Here is a 15763-nt window from a genome sequence, read left to right on the forward strand (position 1 = left end):
TATAAATGTTAAAAAATAAAAGGGACACAGTAAGTGTAACATGAGTCAGATTAACTACCTGCCTGCTCGGTTACTTTGAGGGAGCTCTTAGGTGAATTTACTTAACTGTGGAGCAGTTAGCATAGCAGACCTGGCCTCCTAAGGTCAGTATGAGGTATGCTGGAGGTATTCTGGAAGTATTAGGGGAGGGATAGTGTATAGAAGGCTCTGCTCCTTTGCATAGTACTGTTTTTTAAAATGTTAGAAATGCCTTCAATGGGGGAAGTCTACAGACATCCTAGATCATAAAAGAGAATGCTCAAGACAGTATTTTACTTCAAAAGAGGCTTAATGGGCCAGACAGCTGAGAATCCCAGTAACAGCTGTCTCAGTAACAAGATAATCTCTAGCTACTGGTATCTAGCAGAGGAACCAGGCAAAAGACTATCAGGAAGAATTATTTGCTCAGGATGGGTTATTTCCAATGCAGTACGAGCATTTTTCTTTCAAAGAATGCATATTTTACAAAGTAAATTATGAATGTTAAACAAGATCACTGTAAAGCTAATACTGAAACAAGTCAAGGTTTCTACACAATGCCCATAGTACGAAATAATTTACTATTTACACCAATGTCCACTGATATAATGGCCTGCATGATGAAAAGTAACTAAATGTTATTACCTTGCATTTTGGTTCCTGAGGTTACCTGGTTAGTAACCCAACACTGACGCCTGTCAGATGCAAGAAACAAGTGCCTATACCCTCCCTAGTGAGCCCAGCCTTCACTCTATGTATCTTACCACTCACACTTAATCAAATCAGGGGGAGGGCAGCAGACAGAACCTGCTTACTCTGTAGTTCATCTGTCTAGACTGCACACATGTACCTTGAAGGTATTTTCTGTCCCTTTGGTTTGGCCCCCAGAACTTCCTGTTATTATACCCATAGTAGCTATGTCCTCTCTATGCTTTGTTCTCACCTGCATTCACTCAGCTGGACTGTGTCTAGGACCTGGACTTGAGTCACCAGATGAGAAGCAGCTCTTAGGCTAGCCTGTTGGTAGCCCTACCACCAAGCACAGGAAGCCTGCTTCCCCATGATAAGTGCAGGGTCCTATGTAAGCCAACTGTGTGAGCCTAACGAAGCGGCGCCTCAAATCTCATGGACAACTTATGCCATCCTGAAGGAAAGGACAGGTTCAGCAAAGTGGTGCAGGGAAGCAGCAAGCAGATCCAAGGAGTCATAGTTATTGGACTGAGATGCACAAGTCCTAGGGTTAGGAGCCACAGCTAGGCTCAGGGGCCAGTACTCAAGGATCTCTTCTCCATAGAGCGAGCGCTGTGTAAACAACCCTCACAATCTGTTTGCAAGGGACATCTTAGCTCACCCCACTATCCTGGAGTATCTGGTAAAGGTAGATCTTTTCACATTCAACAATGAACTGGCTTCAGCCACACATGGCCACCTTGGGCTCAGTTTCTGTCTTAGGCTTCTATTGCTGGGACAAAAACCAGCATGATGAAAAAGCAAGTTGGGGAGGAGTTAATTCTGCTGACACTTCCAGATTATAGTCCTTCACTGGAGGAAATCAGGACAGAAACTCAAGCATAGTTGGAATCTTGAGGTAAAGCTGATACAAAGGCCATGGAGAGGTGCTGTTGGCTGACCTGCTTTACAAGGCTTGATCAGCCTGCTTTGTTATAGAAGCCCAGGGATGGTACCACCCACAATGAACTGGCCCATGCCCCACTGATCACTAAGAAAATGCCTTAAGAGTTGGACCTCATAGAGGCATTTCCTCCACTAAGGATCCTTCCTCGATGATAACTCTAGCTTGGGTCAAATAGACACAACCAAGCCAATACTTCCCTAGGCTCTTATCTGTCCATGGCAGGTGGCAAAGCTTGCCCCTTGCTGTTGTTACTGTGAGAATGCATGGCCATTGATGTGTAGGACATACTAGATAAATAAAGTTAAGTAACTTTTCAACAGAGTTCTTATTTTGGGATCCCACTTTTGGTGACAATGGAAGGGTCTTGCATCACTCAGGGCTTGCTAGGGTCAAAATATGACCATTAAAAGTGAGGTAATATTCAGAGACACAGATAAGGCCTAGCCTGATATGAGGAGAGGATGGTACTGGGACACAGTATGTTCATGAGGATTCTCACATACCCACTGGGGGATTCTGCTACTCGAGGTCTCCGCAGCCATTAAGAAAAGGAGGTTTTGTTTTGTTTTCCAAAATAGCTGTAGCTTTCTAATATAATGGTTATATATGCTTTAAGTTTTCAGAGCAGGGCAGCGTCAGAGACACATTCAGTTTTAAATACTGGAGGGTAAGACACTATAGATGTTTATTTAGCTGTAGTCAGGAGCTGGTGCAGAGCTGATGATGCCATGGAAAAATGCTGTTAACTGGCTTGCTTTTCAGGGCTTGCGCAGTCTGCTTTCTTATAGAACCAGGACCACCAGCCCAGGAATGGCATCACCAACAATGGGCTGGGCCTTCCCCCATCAACCACCAATTAAGAAAATAACCCTACAATTGGATTTTATGGATTTTCTCAATTGAAGTTTTCTCCCTTCAGATGACTCTGGCCTCTGTCAAATCTATATAAAACTAGCCAGCACAGTCTCCCAAAGGTGAAACATGAAAATTAACATTTTGTAGACAAAACATGGGGTGGGGGTTGGGGGGAACAGGACCAAAGACATTCAATATGAATGGTGGAATGAAGGGTACTTACTATGAATGTGGCCTTATATTCTTTCTTCCCTATTAGTCTCCACCTGGAAATCCCTCCTTAAGCAAGCCTTAAGCAAGCATGAGGCAGGAACATAAAACATGAGTTGTCACCCTTTAGTTGGTGAAATACTACATAGGTCAGTGTGAAGATCTGATAGCCATCCTGTGTTCTCAGCATACTCTGACCCTGCAGCAAGTCAGACTGAACACAAGTTAGGGCACTACGAATCTACCATAGCAACCCAGGCACAGAGCAATGGAAAGAAGGCAGATGGCTCAATATTCAGGAACTACATTCCAACTTCATATAGAAGGCTGGGACTTAAGTCACAGCACTTCTCACTAACAACACTCATGGGTCTTTCTATTTTCTAGTCTTTCTATTTCCTAGTATCTTCAAATTCTCTTTCCAGTGTTTTAAAGCTTTCATATTAGACATTTATTCTAAGATATTTTTGGAAACGTGAATTACTATTTTAAAAACCAATGTTTGTTATTAGAATATAGGAAGGCTCTGATTTTTTTTTTAAACAGTAATTTTGTATACTACTATCCTGCTGAGAATGTTCATCTGCCTTAAGAATTTGATGATTATCTTTAAGGTCTCCTGTGTATAAATTTCTATTTGTAAGTAGGGATACTCTTACTTTGTTTATTCTTTTTATTTCTTTCTCTTGTCTCATTATTGTCGCTAAGATCTCAAGGACTATACTAAAACAAACAAAACCCTAGAGACAGTGGACACCTTTCATCTTGATCCTCATTTGAGTAGATACGCTTTGCTTTTCCCCATTTAGGCATAGATTCATGTATATGTTTGTTCATTTGTTTAAATAAATCATATTAAGATAGTCTTTGTCCCTTAGGGTTTTTATCATGAAGGATGTTAGGTTTTGTAAAACAACCAACCAGCAAGCAAACCTTTCTACAGCTATTGAGAGGACCATGAATTTTCCCCATCCCTGAATCTCTGCAATGAAGCCCAGTTGATCATGGTGTATTTTATGTATTTTTGAATTCAGTTTCTAAGTATTTTACTGAGAATGCTTTTTTGCATGTATATATCCACCAAGAAGACTGTACAATAACTTTCCATTTTGGCTGTGTCATCTGTGGTAAGGTATTACTGAATTAGCAAAAATAGCTTAGTAGCATTGCATCTTTTTTTTTACTTTGTAATTTTTCTCTCAACTTGAAACTTCTTCGAAGTCCAATTCCTTCATCCTAGCAGATCTAAAATCTTTATATAACTGAAATTTTACCGAGTCTTTTTTAGCATTCCCCCAAAATACTATATTGATACCAAGTACACTAGCTATCTGACAAATTTCTCCTCCAATAAGAATAGGTCTCTTAGAAGCAAAGTTCAGAATTTTAAAAACATCAGATTTCAGACTTCCCACTTCCTCTTTTACTTCCATAACTTGAGATACAGACCGAAACTAGCAAAGATTCCATTTCTTAAGGAATTCTTTTTCAATCACTCACAGCTCACAAAAAACAATCAATTCAGAGCTGTACTACATTAAACACAAAACAAACAGAAAAAAAAAAAAACTACTTAAACCAGTGTTCTTAAAACGAGATGAATACAATATATGGCCACTTGAGAATCCTATTCTTAATAATTATATAACAAAGTTTCCTGAATTATACTCAAATACTAAAACAATGCCATCAGCTGCTAATACAGAACCTGGAAGACTAGAGCACACGTGTGCACGTACAGAACCTGGAAGACTAGAGCACACGTGTGCACGAGCATACTACCTGCCTACACGTGCATCAGTCTCCAGCTCGCCTTCCCCTCCCTGCTTCCCCGAGTCACATAGGACAGCCATCATGACCCAGTTGAGAAGACAGGGAGTCTACTACTGCAAACATTTTCAAGACTGCCAAAAGTAGCTCCAAAACTCTTTTGGCTCTGGTCTGACTCGTGAAAATTATTGACACGTGGATTTCTACTTGCATTATTTCCTTATGAAGTTTTTAGAACAATCATCTATCTCTAAACTTTTTGAAGAGCATGACACTGCAGAATATTTCCTGGTCAGCTTCCTGGTTTCAAAACATATATGCAGTGAAAAGAGCATGAAAAAGACTAGCCATTCCACTCCTGATCCTGTCTTGGAATGTCTTGTTTCCACCATCCCCAAACTTCATTAAATGCTGTACAATGATTCACATTACATATGCTGTCAGTAGAAGGCAGGAGGAGGTCATAGAAAAATAAAGCAAATTCAGTTCTGCCTATATTTTGGGAAGACTCTTAACTACAATTATCTGCAACATTGTAATTTATAATCAGAGATTTTCAAATTTTAGTTAAAGATCTACTTAAGTATCTCACTTTCAAGAAAAACAAAAGCAAAACTTGAGCAAATATATTTTTAAAAAGTCAAATTTTAAATAAAGACCATTATACAAAGCTTTAAACATTTTCATAACATCACATTTTCTTTGTCCATTCTAATTACATCTAAAACAGAAGCAATGATTGGAATATTAATCTAAGTACTTGTTTTAGCTGCTGTTGGTGCTCCCAAACCATTTTCTTCCTACGTAAGAAATCTTGAGAAGGGTTGACACTTTAATCCCTTAAACCCTTTTAGTTCCTTCCCTAGCCTATGACTCATTTCTTACAAGAGACAGGTCGGGGCTTCTTTCCACCTGGTGTGTGTGCTACTGGGAGCCAGAGGAACATTTCCATCTGGAGGAAGTCACCGTCCCAGAGGCTATGGCCATTAACAGAGATTTTCAACTGGATAAGATTGAAGATCACCTAGGAAACAAGCCTCTGAGCACGGCTGTGAGATTTTCAAGACTGAGGTAACTGAGGGAGACTTTAAATGTGGGTGGCACAATTTCATGGGCTAGAGCCCCAGGCTACAGAAAAGAGAGAGAGGGAGCTGAGTGCCAGCCTTCATTTCTAACTGCATCATCAGACTGCAACCAGCTGTTCCATGTTCCTGCTACCATGGACTTCCCACCATGACGGACTCTACCCCTCAAACTGAAACAAAATCAATCTTTCTTCCCACAAGTGGTTTTTGTCAAGTATTTGATCAGGGCAATGAGAACAGCAAACAATGCAGCTATAGCTGCTATTATTTAGCTGGCAGCAGAGGGAACTCTGACAGTTCTCCTCAAAGACAGCCATCGCTTTCATGTTTCTTGACTAACAACATTCTCTTTGTAGATTGCCTGAGCAATACATACTACACAGGTTCTTCAGAATCTCCTGCCTTCTTCTCTGAGAAGGGAGAGCCCTCTTCTGGTTATCTTGTCCCTGCCCTGCTCCACAGGCACATCAAGTCACTGCAGGACTAGGTACATCTCTTCCACAGAAGTCAGACAAGGTGGCCTAGTTAGGGAAACAGGATCCACAGGCAGGGAACAGATATTGGGATAGCCCTGTCTCCAGTTGTTGGGGGACCTGCACGAAGAATAAGCTGCACATCTGCTACATGTTTCTTTATGCCTCAGTTGTTCAATAGCAGGAGGGTGAGGGTTCACTGAGTGCTGAGCTGGAGTGGACACTGTCCAAGTCAGGTGGTAAGAGTTTGGGCCAACGGACTGTCAGTGTTTCACACCCTCCTCCTACTGCTCTTTTTTATTTATTGATTTATTTTTGCTCTTATTATTTTCATGTACATGTGTGTACCTATGTATATGTATATCCCTGAAGAAGCTAGAAGAGGATGTCAGATCCCCTAGAGCTATAGGAGGTTGTAAGCCTCCCTACATGGGTGCTTGGGAATTGAACTCACATTCTCTGAAAACAAGTGCTCCCAACTGTGGAACCATTTCTCCAGCTCCCCTTCTTTTTTTTTTAATATTTATTTATTATTATATGAAAGCACACTGTAGCTGTCTTTAGACACATCAGAAGAGGGTGTCAGATCTCATTAGGGGTGGTTGTGAGCCACCATGTGGTTGCTGGGATTTGAACTCAGGACCTTTGGAAGAGCAGTCAGTGCTCTTACCTACTGAGCCATCTCTCCAGTCTGCTCCAGCTCCCCTTCTACTTCTTTTAACTTTTATGTGAGAAGCTGTGAAACTCACAATTGTTGTTCTGACTTAATCCAGTCTGCAGATAGTCTCACTTTGACTCTGTCTTATGTGGCTGAACAGCACTTGGCTTTTTCTAGTTGAAGCAGAACTCATATGCTCATTTGCAGGCAAGTCTGTGAACAGTGTGAAAGATTACAAGTTCCAGGGTCACCTGTTACAAAGAAACTTAGTACACAGCTATCTTTATCCAGAAACAAGTACATGTAAGAAAACATCATCTGTCTGATTCCACTGTATGACAGCAGGTAAACACTCAGGGAAGCTTGAGTTAGGATGCACAGCCTAGTATCCATATCCACATGCCAGTACATGTCTACTGATTTAGCAGGAGACATGTGCCAAAACTGCATAGGATGTAGGTAAGGACAGAGTGGAGAACATATGAAAACAAATATAGAGACTGGAACTGTGAGATCTCACCTGTTCCATTAACTATTATCAGGAGTAGCCTGGACAATCAAACACCTTCTCTTTTCACATGCCCTTAAATTGGATCGGGGTCTGGTGGCAATTTTAGCTCATCCCTCATGAGAGTGTCAACGTAGGGTACACAGCCAAGTACATACCATAGGTAAATAACTGAGAAAGAGAACTAATCTTCAATCCCTGCCCTTTCTAGATTCAGGAATACACCTTCTAACTCAGACAGACACAGACAGACAGACAGACAGGCAGGCAGAGACACACACACACACACACACACACACACCATGCACCCTCAAATAACACAAGCAAAAAAAAAAAAAAAAAAAAACAAAAAACATTAGCCCATAGGCATTAGAGAGCTTCTGACCTCTAGAAAGTGAACTACAAGTAGTAGCTGTCATTGCTGCAGAGGGATCACCAGTTTCCTATGACCCCAGCACTCACTCACCTTCTGATGGCCTTCAGAGTCTTTAATATACAGCTTTATCATTACACACATTAGGATCTACAAGTTCCAAAATGCAGGCTAGGAATCCTGAGCCAAGCTTTTGTAAAGTCAGATCCATCACTGCGATTTTCAGTGTGAGTTGATATTTATAGCACACTTACTTTAGCAGTTTACCTAACTATACTATATCATTCCTTACCTTGTGGAGCAGTTTTCTTTCTTAAAGAACAAACATGATTAGAACGGGAGGGGTGGTTACAGCTTGTCTGTTGACAGTTTGCCATGGAGGGGTGGGGAGAGGCTGGAGAAGGTAGGTATACCTGTTCCTATCCTGTGCAGCCACCACGGGGAGATATACTGCTCAGAATGGCCAAGGCACTAGAGGAAAATTTTGAAAATGCTTTTAAAATTAAAGGGCCAAATTTAGTCTCCCCATACATACAGATTGTTCTTGAGTATACAAACAAAACTGTGAGGAACTGTCCCACAAACATCCATTGTGTAGAAGAGAAAGAGGAAGCAGAAAGCTGTTCTTGAAATCTAATAACATTTACTCAGAGGGAAGTGTACTACAAAAACCAAGCCAAAGCAAGCAAACAAACAACAACAAAAACCCAGGAATTTCGGAAGGAGCAGAAATGAAAGGTTCAAAATTAAAAGCCTCTGTTTTTTTTTTGGACCTGTGTAATAGACATGCTAGCGGAAGTGACTCCCAAGTAATGCCTAGCGAATCATCATGTCATCACCCCTCAGTCTTTTTAGTACCACACAACACACAGGGCGTCTTTCCCTACCACACACTCTACTATACAATCATTATAAAAAATGGGGAGGCAGTTTTACTTACATGGTTAATGAAGAGACTCTTGCGTTTTTCTCTCACTGTGAAAACAAAACATGGGTCAAAAATGTTATGCTTGCATACATAGCAACCCCTGCAGGTGGCAGAGACATGAGCCTCTTTGCTATGCTCATATTCTCCTACCAACCAAGGTTCCCAGTTACTTATTTACCAAACTAAAGTGTAAAGAAGCTGCACAAATGGCAGATCTAAACTTCATCAACAGAGGTCAATACACAGTCACTTACATAGTAACTGTAGACCAATATTATATGAATGAATAATTAGTAAGAACACTGATATCCCTAATAGCAGACCAAGTGATGTGGAAAAAACTTGCTGTGCAGTGGAAGACACTTGGGTCCTCTGGCCAGCGCTGCAAACAGGCCTGAGCTTCCTTCTGTTTCAGGAAGCTCCAGGAAGCATTTGCAGTTTCTACACTCAGAGAGACAGATGAGCCTCCCATACTGAATGCTGTTTTGTCCAGCCTTGCTCCTGCATATTCTGAACTGCACTGCATGCCTTTAGCCTCAGTTTTTGTCACAACGGGCAACCCTTCAGCCTCAGAAACCAGAAGGTTGTCAGAGAACACAAGGAAACTTGTGATAAACTACTGTCACTGAATGTTGTGTTGTCCTTTCTAAAGACTAACCTTGATGGGCATACTCTAGTCCATCAACTAACCAAGTAGTTCCTTGTAGAGGATATGAAGGACAGGCTTCTGCAAGGAGAAGGTGCTATCTCAACAAAGTGCAAATTCAGCTTTTCATCTGAGCAAGCATTATCCTGTGGTTTGTATCCACAAAGCCCTTTAGCCAAGAACTGGAGGCCTTGGAGTTTTCTACACTTACAGTTGTTCTAGATTCATAAGGAAACACTCTTGGTGTCTCCAATGTAGCTGAACCAAAGTCCTGGGCCCAGCAAGTGAAGGAACCTTGTTCTTAAACACTTGTAAATGAAAACTGAAAGAAAGATACCAGAAGAGAGAAAGACCTCCCATGTTCATAGATTTGTAAGGTTCAATACTATGAAAATGGTCATCCTACTAAAAGCAATTTACATATCCAATACAATCTCCTTCAAAATTCCAGTGCAGGGTCAGGCCTTTAATTACAGCACTCCAGCATCAAAAGCAGGTAGATCTCTCGAGTTATAGGTCAGCCAGAGCTATATTTTGAAACCTTAGCTCAAAACAAATAAACAAACAAACAAACCCACCCAATTTCACAGAAATTTTAAAAAGCAGCCTTAAAGTTAATATGGAAACACAAAAGAATACAGAAACTCAAAAGATTCTTAAACAATGAAATTGTCAGAGTTATCATCATCCCAGATTTCAAATTATACTACAAAGCTATTACAAAGTAATAATATCAGCAACTGGCATAAAAACAGTCAGTAGAACTGAAGCCCATTACTGACATAGCCAGTAATTTTTGATAAACAGGCCAAAACTATACATTGGAGAAAAGACAACATCAACAAATACTGTGCTAGTAAAACTGTTTAGCTATCTGTGGAATAAAACTAGGTCAACATTTCAGATCTTGCATAGGACTCAACTTCAAATAGATCAAGGACCTGAACATAAGACCTGATGATACTCCGAATCTGTGAGAGGAGAAAATAGAAAATATGCTTTAACTTACACAACTAAGAAAAGTTATTCTAAACAGTATTCTGGTAATACTGGCTTCAAGACCTGCAACAAGTAAATGGGTCCCCATGAAACAGAAAAGCTTCAGTTCCACAAAGTAAACTATAACTGGAGAGAAGAGGCAGTCTACAGAATGGGAAAAAATACCAGCTATGCTTCTGAGAGAGGGCTAATCTACAATACACAAAGAACTCGAAACACTAAATGTCAATAAATCAATCCAATTAAAAAGTCGGGCATGTAATTAATCAGAATTCTCCAAAGATAAAATACTAATGCTGAGAAATATTTTAAAATGTACAATACCTGTAGCCATCAAGGAAATGTAAATTAAAATGTATTTGAAGTTGCTCTTTACCCTGATCTGAATGGCTAAGACTAAAAGAACAAATGATACCAAGTGTTGGTCTGGATATGGGAAAAGGCATATTCACTGATGGTGGAAACACAAATTAGTGCAGCTACTATGGAAATTAGTGTGGAGGCTCCTCAAAAAGCTAAAGATAGACCTACCACATAACCATACACTTTGTCTCTCTCCAAAGGACTATATCCTACTATCCAGAGACCAAATCATCCATATTCACTGAAACTCTAGTCACAATAGCCAGAAAATGGAAACAATCCAGATATCTATCACCCAATGAAGTGTTAGATTTTTATAATGGAACATTATTCAGCTAATAAGCAAATAGAAATGCAAAATTTCCTGGTAAAATGATAGATTTGGAATCATTCTGACAGAGGTAACCCAGAAAGTCAAACACTGCATATTCTCTCTAATATGCAGATTCTTGTTTTGAATTTTTACATATGCATGTTTAATAAATTGGACTGTCCATAGAGGTCTGGAAATTAATAAAGGGTCATGGGCGTAGAAGATGCTTTCAGAGAAGGGAGACAGAACACAGATGGTATGAAGAGAAAAGAGAAAATAGAAAATAATGGGGCAAGAAGGATTAAATCGGGTAGGAGTGGAAAGCAGGGTAGAAGAGGGAATATGAGGGAGGGGTAACTGACACCAAAGGCTTCGTAAAGAAGTTACCTGGAAACCTACTACTGTAGAAGCTTTCTAAAATAAATGTACATATTAAAAAGTTTAAATGGAGTCATCCAATAAGGAAGGGAGAGGGAATGACACCTCAACAATAGACAATCAAGTGCCTCACTTGCATTAGCAAATAAACCCCCCAATATCAGAATGGGTTACCTCTTTTTGAGTTGTTTGCCAGTGAGGTTCCATAGACCCCTAAACACTAAATCTTGTGAGTTCAAAACCAGCCTGCTCTACATAGACATAGGACAGCACACGCACATATGCGCGCACGGACACACACACCAAAATACAACTGGTAAGTCCTAGTTTGGAGTACATATCAAACTTCCACTTTCTTGAGCTCATAACTTGGCCAGAGGTCGAGAACACAATGGCCAGAATACAAAGTGTACTGTAAGAGGATGTTAGCTCACACTTCCTAGCCCTGGGCAGGGCATCCTGGTGAGGTCATTTTCACAAGGATGCAGGAAGGGAGCTTGAACTGCTAGCAGATCTTTTATTTCTAGATCTAGATCCTGAGGATTGGGATATTCTGTACATTCAGGAGGAAATACAAATGAGCAAGGAGGAGACAACAGGGACAGAAAGAACAATTTCCCAGCTGTGTAAAATCAGGAGGAAACTTCGAGATGGAGAAGATAAGGGCGGCAGGATACCACAAAAATCTATCACCCAACTTGTTTCCACAGACAATACCTAGGGCCAGAGGATTTCTTCAGAAACACAGCCAACTATCACCAGAAATAAAAGTCAACCAACTAAAACCAGAAATGATTTCTCATTATAAAAAACATATTTATGTCAAATTGGAAAATGTAAAGCACTATGACAAAGAGGTTAAAATGGTATAAATAGAAAGTAAAGCTTGGGAAATAACATTAAGAGAGAAAACATACTATAGCAATCCCAACACAGTATTTTGGTCGATATTTTAAAGTCTCTTTCCTGTGTGCATTTATAGAAATACATACTTTTGAAAATAGGTGTTTTTCTTCATGAATGCACTGACATATAAACATACCAATATAACGTTATCTGTTGTACTGCTATCAGCATTTTCACTGACTACATTTTCATTTTTTAAAATACAAATGTATTTTGTCATATGTATTGTATTTTTCCTACTTGATTCCATTTTTAGGAAATTTTCTCCACGGTTTCATTCTTTTCAAAAAGGGTCTTACTTTGCAGACCAGGCTGACCTCGACTCCTAGTCCTCCTGCCACAGCCCCTTGAGTTCAGGAATTACAGGCATGTATCACCATGCCCAACTTCTCTACTGCTTTCATAAGCTCACATGTATACTTGTCTCGCATTAGGATGCCCATGAGTTCGTGCATACACTGAACAACTGAGCTAACACCATTCTGCACATGGTGGAGGTGAGGCATTATTTTGATGATTCAAGGTGTTGACTGGGTACATTATTGCAAAGTACTACTATCATCTGACAGACCTGACCTATTCCTGGTTTGCTTCCAAGATATTCAGAAGTAACTCTTAAATTTGTCCAAGACCAATGTATCTGTAGTAAGAAAACCAAGAAGTAGAAAGACAGTTCTTAGTTGAGCAAAGAACTCCCTTGCACTCTCAGCTGAAGTGCGTCTTCTCTCCTCGTAGACTGTGCTCTGCTGTGAGGTGCTATGGGTAGCAAATCTCTGAAACCAAGACCAGAGAGAAGATGGCACAGCCCTAGCCAAAGGAAGAAACTTAATGTAAAGAGGCTGCTGGGCTACAGTTACTTAGACTGTGGTACTAGTCTGGGTACTGTGCTTGGAGTTCTGATAGACTGTGCATCCTTCCCATCTTTCTTGTAGTCTCAGAAACAGTTACCAACTTTACTTGAAAGATGAAAAACATATCCAGGGACTGGAAAGATAGTTCATTAGTTAATTATTGTTCTTCCAAGGGAGCTCTGTCAGATTTACAACATTTACATGGGGCAGCATACAACTTCTTACAACTCCATCTCCAGGAGGACTTAATGCCTCTGAACCCCCAGCCCCAGGATATCTGCCATGTGTACACCTAAGACACAGACACACCCACATGCTTTTAGATGTGTGCATGCAAAAACAAATTAGAAAAAAAAAACATACTTACAAAGAGCAGATAAATAGCTATGGTTCTGAGCTTTGAGTCACTGTGGAATTCAGAATATCCACCCAAGATTTGTAACTGTTCTGTTTGGTTTTGCTTATTTATTTGTCTCCCAAGTACTGAGAATAAAAGCCTACATACATCACTATGTGTGGCTTCTAGCTGTTCTTACAAAATGTCTGTAACATATTCTTATTTCTGTAGCCTCCTAGATGTCACGGCTCAGGTAATCAAATGCTATGAAACACACTGAGAGGGTTGTTTGGTATTGATAGAGGGGGAGCTGAAGGTGTTGAGAGATGAAAAATAACTAGATATTACTTCAAACCAACAGACCACAGCACAAGGCTATCATCAGTAGAATGACACTATGGTGGCAAAGGGAGAGAACCCTACCCTGTTGGACAAATCACCACCATCATTTTTTGTTCTGTGTCTGTATTTCCTGACAAAGTCCCCTAACCACTGCACCTGGGGGCACCATTAGACTGTGGTAAAAGCGAAGAAAAACTCACTTTAGCTCTAACTGACTGCATTGGAGTCTGTACTATGCAAACAATTGTGTTCAGATTGAAAGGCCCAATGCTCAAAGAAAGGCAATGTTCAAGAGAAGACCAAACCCCTGCACCTGAAGAAAGTATCCCTCACAGACCTGGCCTGGCCAAGAGCCTTTATTCCCCACTCCCCATCACATACACAGCCCTTACCTCCTACAGCTCAAGGGATAAGTGTGGTGAAAGAGGTGGGCAGGCTAGTCATACTAAATTCAGAGTGGGAAAAAAGAACTACACATTTACTACCTGGGCAAGAAATACCTATGTCCTCCTGCCTCTGCTTTGACCCTTTAATACAGTTCCTCAACTTGTGGTGACCCCCTAAATCATAAAATTAATTTCATTGCTACTTTGTAACTGTAATTTTGCTACTGTTATGAAATGCAGTATGAAATCTAATACATAAGACTACTATGTGACCCCTGTGAAAAGATTGGTTGACCCTCAAAGGGGCCACGCCTCACAGGTTGAGAACCGCTGCTTACGAAAGGGCTATATCCCATTATAATCAAGCTAGAGATTGAGGGACAAAGTGTATTGCTACATAAAGCCATCTCATAGTGGTTTAGCTAGTGAGAATGAAGTAGTAAGACCCCTCCCTTTAAGCTTTTGTTCCCCTGTTTTATCAACTTTCTATACCTGGTAGCAGCATACTTAGAAAGAGCAAAATGAAGAAAACAATCTCTCTTCTCAAGCAGAAGGCAATATAGATAAACAGATAGTCTTTATAACAGTTTAGATAGTTTTTGGGTTGGTGGCATATACCTGCAATCTTAGTACTGAGACTGAGAGGCAGGAGAAATGCTGAGTTCCAGTATGGAATACAAAACAAGACACTGTTTCAAGAATCCAAACCAAAAAGTTCACTCTGAATAATGAAATTCAATGTGAAATAAAATAAGTCATCAGAGGAAGACAAACAGTATGATCTCTTGACACAGGGCTGTTCATAGAAGTACAGCATAGGACAATAGTTACAGGCCTAGGAGCGTGGGACATAGAGGCTGATTACAGGTAAAAATACATAGCTGGCTAGGAATTCAAGTCTTGTATTCGGTTACACAAACGGGTGAATATGGTTAGTTATAATGTACTCCATAATTAAAAGATCCAGAAGAGACAAATACCATTGTTCCTAGGACAAAGAAAAAACAAACAGGTAAGTGAGATGGTGTTTAGCAATCTACAGTTCCAAAGTTCACCAGCACACAGCACATAAGGTTAATATAAAAAAATGCTGAGGAATACATAAACTAGAAAAAAAATTGTATTTTGTCACAGAGTAATTCAGAGCTAGACGAGGGTAAGGTCTTGAGCTCAGGTGTTTACAAAGCTAAAATGTCTAGAGATCAGTGGCATGACAGGAGGCTAAGGAGAGGCAGCCATTTTGAATACAGGATGCATAATCTGCCAGTTCAACGCACAGGTTCTAAAGCAGTGCCTTCCTAATGCTGCAAAGTTCTTCATGTTGTGGTGACCCCAAGGGTAAAATTATTTCATTGCTATTTCAGAACCCTAGTTTTGCTACTATTATAAATCACAGTGTAAATTTCTTATATGCTACCTGGGGCTGTGACTCTCAGGTTGAGAACCACTGCTCTAGATGTATGAGGAGAGCCTGGACCCAACAAAGGTTTCCATCAGGACCATATACTCTGAGTCACTATGAAATCCCATCAGAGGCAGGCGCTAAGAGAAGATGATGTGGAACTAAGAAGCGAACAGGTAAACACAGACACAGCAACCTGGAACAAGTGAGGCAATTGTCCTAACTGGCCATGTATGAACAGAAGAGCAATGGTAGCTTTAAGTTTTCTGTATCAAGTTGTTCAAAGTTGTTTCATAAAATAAGTAACCAACTACTTCACAACTCTC

At 40.3% G+C, this 15763-nt stretch overlaps 1 protein-coding gene across 4 annotated transcripts in view; it reads right to left on the reverse strand.

Moving 5' to 3' along the window:
- Window positions 1–15763, reverse strand: part of Ccny (cyclin Y) — a 137851-nt gene that overhangs the window by 56964 nt on the left and 65124 nt on the right. For 3 of the 4 annotated variants that reach the window (NM_026484.4, XM_030250583.1, XM_030250582.1), the window contains one exon: window positions 8527–8561. In NM_026484.4, the coding sequence (NP_080760.2) occupies window positions 8527–8561 (35 nt within the window). Of the gene's footprint in view, window positions 1–6796; window positions 6919–8526; window positions 8562–15763 lie in introns of all 4 variants that reach the window. The other variant, XM_030250584.1, reaches the window with a different exon arrangement.

The sequence above is a fragment of the Mus musculus genome, chromosome 18 (genome assembly GCF_000001635.26).
Source record: "Mus musculus strain C57BL/6J chromosome 18, GRCm38.p6 C57BL/6J".
Taxonomy (NCBI): Eukaryota; Metazoa; Chordata; class Mammalia; order Rodentia; family Muridae; genus Mus; species Mus musculus.